Genomic DNA, 7107 nt, shown 5'->3' with positions numbered 1-7107 from the left:
GCAGCAGCAGCAGCAACATCAGCAGCAGCAGCAGCAACAACAGCAGTAGCAGCAGTAGCAGCAGTAGCAGCAGCAGCAGCAGTAGCATCATCAGAATCAGCAGCAGTAGCAGCAGCAACAACAGCGGCAGCAGCAGCAACAACAACAACAGCAGTAGCAGCAGTAGCAGCAGTAGCAGCAGCAGCAGCAGTAGCATCATCAGAATCAGCAGCAGTAGCAGCAGCAACAACAGCGGCAGCAGCAGCAACAACAACAACAGCAGTAGCAGCAGTAGCAGCAGTAGCAGCAGCAGCAGCAGTAGCATCATCAGAATCAGCAGCAGTAGCAGCAGCAACAACAGCGGCAGCAGCAGCAACAACAACAACAGCAGTAGCAGCAGTAGCAGCAGTAGCAGCAGCAGCAGCAGTAGCATCATCAGAATCAGCAGCAGTAGCAGCAGCAACAACAGCGGCAGCAGCAGCAGCAGCAACAACAGCAGTAGCAGCAGTAGCAGCAGTAGCAGCAGCAGCAGCAGTAGCATCATCAGCATCAGCAGCAGTAGCAGCAGCAACAACAGCGGCAGCAGCAGCAACAACAACAACAGCAGTAGCAGCAGTAGCAGCAGTAGCAGCAGCAGCAGCAGCAGCAGCAGTAGCAGCATCAGCATCAGCAGCAGTAACAGCAGCATCAACAGCGGCAGCAGCAGCAGCAGCAGCAGTAGCAGCATCATTATCATCAGCAGCAGAAGCAGCAGCAGCAGCAGTGACAGCAGTAGCCGCAGCAGCAGCAGTGACCAGTGGCAGCACAGTAGTAGCAGATGCAGTAGCAGCAAAGTAGCAGCACCACCACCACCATCACCACCGCCACCATCACCACCACCACCATCACCACCGCCACTATCACCCCGGCGTGTCATACTCCATCCATCCGACCCAACGTCACCCACCCCGGCGTGTCATACTCCATCCATCCGACCCAACGTCACCCCCACCTCTCCGCCCCCGCTATCTCTGAGCTCTGCTGGCATCAAACACACGCGGAGAAAAAGCAATTCCGCGCGTGGAAGGAGGGGGGGAGGGATTGGAGACGATTCCTTTCGGCGCCCGTGTCAGCATGCGAGCATGCTCCACGCGAAGCGGAGCTCCCGCTGCTGCTCTTAGCCGAGGAAGGAGGGGGTGAAGCCCTGATATCTTCTGATGAACTGCCATGAGCTGAATGGCCAGCTTTCTATCAGCCACGTAAGCTGCGCGAGTGTCTTATAGTGGTAGAACTGATCTAATCATATCCTACTATCTTATCTATCTATGACTATCTATCTATCTATCTATCATATTCATCTAATCTAACCTATCTAACTATCTCCCCGTCGTCTCATCTCTGTCCTCTCTCTCTATATATACGTATAGTCCGACCCGATCGGTTCTTATCGGGGATCGGCCTCGAAAGGGGGTTTTCGCCATGAACGTAATATAATAATAAATTCTATATTTAAAAATAATTAATAGAATACTGGGATTATCATGTACGCGTGTGGTATTCGGCTGGGGAAACACGTCCGTGTAAAAACATCAGCTTATAATATAAGCGAGGGTTGTCGTGTACGGCATATATCCAATATATAATAATAAATTGCTATATCAATGCAGTAATGAGAAGCGATGGAGCGAACGACGGACGGTGTGATTATAGCTCGTACATTCTACTCATCTCGCTCTGCATCGTTTTTTTTCTGTCGCGCTATTTATTTTTGTGTGTCATGAAAGCGTGCTCTACGAATCTAATATGCCTTCGCAGTTCGTTGATGCCGCGTTTAACAAAGATCTGCATCTGCCTGTAAGCGATTCGTTACTAAGTGTTCGGTAAGTATTCCGCAATCGCACCACTGAAGCTCATCTGGGTTTTTAGCTCCATCTGACATAGTCAGATGCAGCCTTGTAAGAAAGTCGCAATGATCGTCCGTCCGTTCCGTCCCGTGCGAGCGTCGTTCCGTCAGTCCGTCCGTCGTCCGTCCGTACCGTCCGTTCAACATTGGCACAAATCTAAACGGCTCGACGTACGGTCATGTATATTCGGGACGTGGGGGGGGTAATCCGGAAAACGAGTCTGGGATGTCGAAGTGGGGTCAAAGGTCAAAGGTCAAGAGTTAAAAGCAGGGAACATTCACTCCTTAACCTTAAAGGTATAGGGAGGAAATGCAGAATGCGGCAACAAATCTAGAACGGCTCGAACTAGGCTCGTGATAGTTGTGGTATTAGCATCAATGGAGGAAAAGCCATCCTGTGGCCGAAGATGGAGGTCACAGTCAAATTCAATGGCCAGGGCAGATTTTAGACAATTTTTCCCCCTGAGGACATGGTCTGACGAGCGATTGAAAAACTTTTTTGTTTCACGCGGTGACCTAGCATTTTATGGCATTAATTGAAAGGACCATGAAATCTAACTTTCTGCTGACATGCGAAAGTAAGTGTCAGATAACCTTTTGACCCTCAAGAGGAGGGTTAAACATGGATTTGTTGACTGTCCTGTTAGAAAGAATTTGACTGCCGGTTGCTAGTGAATCTATACATGCCTAGGATGTAAGTGAGGCTACCAATAGTCAACAGTGAAAAATTTCAAAAGCTAAATTTGGTTAAAGAAGGTTTCTTGCTCCTTAAATCGTAATAATTTCTAAATGGCATTCCTGTACTGTCAGTATTTACATTGTACCTGCGTGGAAGTCCAGCTGCAGTGAGCTACTGACGCATAGTGACATGTCGCTTGGTGTACTGTGTAATTTTTGACCAGCGGATTACATATTGGTTTTATTCAGTGAACTAGCACTCTCTATTGGCACACGCCTGTAGGCTTGCCTAGTGTAAATGGATGAGTGCTTACCTATTGCTGTCTGCAATAGTTGTTCTACTGACGTACGATGGAAGCTTCCAATCTTTAATCTGAAGACAGCTTAAGACGTAACGCGCGCATCTCGTGCAACTTTCAGTATAACGGATCCCAACGAGACATTCCTTTGAGAAGGTCCTGATACATCCCGTGCATTCCAACTGTTTCGGCGTGTATGTGTAACACATGGACTAACAGGGTTATACCTAGAATCCCACCACGTCCCACCAAAACAGAGTCCCACGCCGCAGTAGACGTTACGATGAGCGCGTGTCGCTCTGCGGCAACTTTGTTTAGAGTACTCATCAAATGCCTCATTTAGCCATTCTGTCTGTGAGATCCCCCCATATCTTTCGGCTAATATCCTGAAATCCGGATTTTTGAATGTTCCCTGTGTCGTAAACGCTCAAACGTGTATCTGTGAGCATTTAGCTGTTTCAGTTGGCCTCGTAGGTACGCTCGAACACCCGCTGAGAGTGCTTATTGGTGGAATAGTAAACCTCTCCCTTACTGAGCGGTTTGTTTCTCACCGTTGACCGACCATATCGCAGACATCTACGCCCAACGATAGTAGTTTTGCTCTCATGAAGGAAGCAAATAACAGCAGAACTAGGTAAGTATATCTATACACTATGCTCGTGACACATGAGTGAAACATACAGCCGACTCTATGCGGCATGGACGCCGAAACACCGCGCCACGAATTCAGGGCACGCACGACGAACACACATGCTAATAGTATCAGCATTGCTAGTGCTAGAATGAAACCGCGCATGAGTAACTCTCGCGAGAAATCCTCAGATTGGTGTTAAGAGAAATTATTAGCGCTTACAACACCATTCTTATTACTGAGACTCTTTTGTGTTTGTTGTTGTCGTAAGGGAAAAAATTGCTAACCACCCTCTCCCTCTGTCATTTACGACAGCGCGGCTTTCATAACCTACACGGTTAGGACTATGAGCGCGCACAGTTGATTATGCACAGGATAAACAAATCATAGCAGAGAGAGGACAGCGCGGTGAGAAGATATGATATAGCCAAACACCAGGCAGACGACTTACGTTTCACATGTTGCAGATCTCAAGTCTAACTAGATGAATATAGAATGACTGCCGGATAATAGCGTTAGCGCATCAGCACTAACACTGCGGGCATAGGTAATTTTTTCAGCTGTCACGTTGCCGTCAGAGTTGCGCGTATAATATGTTTATAAGCATCGAACTGCGCACCGAGCGATATTGCGCAGAGGTGATTATACGCGCGGGAGGAACGCTCTTACTATAAGAGGCGATTGAGTTGTGCAGTAGATAAAGGGTGAGGTGGTCAGTATTGGTGTGAGGAGAGAGATGTTTACAGAGACAAGAACTGTTGGAGATAATTGTTTATAGCGAGAGCATGATAGAGTAAAAGCGTCTTACGAGTTTGGTCAGGTTAAAGGAGGGAGAGTTGAGAATGAGAGTGGTGTTAGTTTATGTAATAGTATGTCGAGTTACACACGACACGAGAAAACTTATTAGTTAATGAGTATGTAGTTTATAAAGTAATGATGAGACTTATCGCGAGACCAATGTAGTATTAGAAGATGTAGTAAGCAGCAGGCGTCGAGAAGCAGGATGCGACTTGGCCAGGGGTTCTCTAAGGAGGAGAGGAGTTGTTTAGATCTGCTCTATTCGACATGTACGAGCCGGGATTTAGAGTGTAGAGGGTATGGCGACGGTTATGGGACTCTGCATGCGAGCTGAAGGCTCTGATTTGGCAGAGATGGGGGGCGGTTCGGGATGCCGTAGCGTCACGATTCTGCCCTGGAGATTCGCTAATAGCGCGACCGGTTTAGCACCCCACATGTGGTTCAAATGCATAAAAGTATGCACTGCCTATGGATAGGAGGTTTTGAACGTCCCGATTTTGGAAAGCGCACACGGTCAATGACAGCGCAACCGTCAACACTATGTGTCATGCGGGTGATTGCCCGGCCAGTCGACCTAACGTTCGACCCGAGGCGCAATTTTTGGGCAAAATGAAATGGCCATAGAGTTCAGTTCAGGTTCAATGATTTTGCTAATGTTCTTTGGTGAAGTGAATGAATGAGGACCGGTCCAAAACCATATCACAGGCAGGTTTTGATTTTTTTTAAGATTATGCAAATTAGGTAGATTTTGGCAATCTGTTCACTATGTCATTTCAGTGTCTGCCTACGGTCACGATAACTCAAGACCCGTTTGACCCACATTTTCAAATTGAATAGCGAGTTGTTACGCCTATGGTAGAGATTTGAACGTTCCTATTTTGGACGCGCTCATGCCTTACTGACCTAATCCTTTCCGATCACGGTCGGCGTAACCCACTTATGGCAAAAATGAAAATGGCCATCTAAGTGTCATTCGATTTTGTTCAAAATCTTCGTGCGTAGTTGGAATGTGTAAGTGCAGGCCTCCAAATCAGCTGTTACTCTCGAGCGCTCTCCCTCTATCGGTCGATGAGACACATACGGTCCCCACTTTAGCCGTTCTTATTTTCACTTCGGTTCAAATCTCTCTCCAGTTCTGGTATCACTTCGGTTCCAACAACTTCGAGCGCGCTCTCTGTCTCTCGACTCTCTCACTCTCATCGAAGCGCCGCGCGCTCTCGTCTCTGGCTTCTCTTCTAAGTAGGAGCGCGCCGCGTCCTCTCCTATGCCAGATTTATTTATTGCACTATATTATGTCAGCGGCTATCACATACTATTTGTTTTGAGGAATCTACGGTACAGGGGTAATTTACTGGGAATATTTTCTTATCTCACGTCGCGTTTTTATCTTGTCCGGGCGATACTCTTCGTCATAAACTCTCTCCTCAAAACTTTGTGCGATCATCTTCTATTCGCTCCCGTTACGCGCGCTATCTTCTCTCACAGATCTCACGACTTTCTAGATCGCTGAAACATTTACTAGTTTTCGCACTCAAAACTTATGCATATAATTCCACTTTCTCAAAAAGGAATATAAATCATTCGGGATACTATGCGTAATTACTCTGCTATGGCATGGATCACGTTTCCCCATATTATCACTGCTTGCTCTTATCAATATCTCGCCCTTCCCTTCTCTATCTCGACACCAAGGTGATCACAGTGCCATTTGCGCGGACACACTCTTCACTAAGTACATTTACATTTAATTAGTAAGAGACGTCTTAGAGTAAACAAGAGTCCTCCCCGGAGATGGCTGTCGTGTGTATAAAATTCGCGACGGCGCGGCACGAATTCGTGCGTGCAAATAGTACATTCGCTGAATGCGTTTGAGCTTGGAAAAAAAAAACACGCAATTTCCGGATAAAATGTTTGGCGCGCAATATTCTAATTCCTAATGGCATATTACTATTTAATTCGATTTGTCGTGCGAGAAAACAGAACCCCGGCTGTTCGACCGAGCAAGATGAACCGTGCCTTAAGTCAAAACTGTATATATATAATATAGAGTGCGTCCAGAAATTCCAAACTCACTCAGCGTGTATGGTGGTGCGCCGCCATCTCCGTTCCTACCGAGAGACACTCTACACGTTCTCGCCCTCCCTCTCGCTAACTCCGTGTTATTCCCCTTTCAAAACCTTCTGCCCCACGGCAGTCTGATTCTCTCTGCGTCTCTGGATCTGCCTCTCGCTTTTCTTCCTCATATATTTGGCCTTCGCCGCAGCGCCGTCGAGTGTCTATTCGCTCTATCAAAGATCGCAGCAAAACTCTCCCTTTTTCGCATGACACGAGCGTCGGAGATCTCGTTTGAAGACGGCCTCAACCATGCCGTGTTCTTGTTCGGAGCTGCGCGCTAGCTCTGTCATTCCCGCGCAGATGTTCATTTGCAAACTATGAAATCTCTTGCCGTACCACTTCTATCCCTTGCGAGTCCGGATTTGATACCCCGACCTCGCTCCGTATACCCCGACAGCTGGCCCGTATGATCTCCTTCGGACCTTTTGCGATAAATCCTCACCTTGCTCTGCTATTATTATCCGCGACTCCTCGCCGTACTATTTCACCTTGCGACCTCGCCCTATATTACGGCGACCTTCGCGAGTCTTTCGGCCCGTACATCTTCCGCGACGCTTGCCGTATACAAGCGACGACCGCGCTGTTCCGGCTATTACTACACGACCTTCTGCTCGCATATCGCGGCCTCCGTATATACGCGGCCTGCGTTATATACGCGACGCTGCCGTATATACCCTTCTCTCTTCTCTCATCGCTATATCCGGTTCGTCAATCACCCAGGAGAG

General features: G+C 47.6%; 1 protein-coding gene across 1 annotated transcript in view; it reads left to right on the top strand.

Annotated features, from left to right (window-relative positions):
• The first annotated feature begins 1761 nt into the window (after window positions 1–1761).
• Window positions 1762–7107, top strand: part of LOC106821121 (neuroligin-4, X-linked-like) — a 28165-nt gene continuing 22819 nt past the window's right edge. Inside the window, exon 1 of the mRNA XM_014825799.1 lies at window positions 1762–1838. Coding sequence (XP_014681285.1) covers window positions 1762–1838 — 77 coding nt within the window. The remainder of the gene's footprint in view (window positions 1839–7107) is intronic.

Source organism: Priapulus caudatus, unplaced genomic scaffold, assembly GCF_000485595.1.
Source record: "Priapulus caudatus unplaced genomic scaffold, Priapulus_caudatus-5.0.1 Scaffold59, whole genome shotgun sequence".
NCBI classification, from domain to species: domain Eukaryota; kingdom Metazoa; phylum Priapulida; class Priapulimorpha; order Priapulimorphida; family Priapulidae; genus Priapulus; species Priapulus caudatus.
The sequence above is the reverse complement of the archived record's forward strand: the minus strand, read 5'-3'. Positions and strand labels throughout refer to the sequence as shown.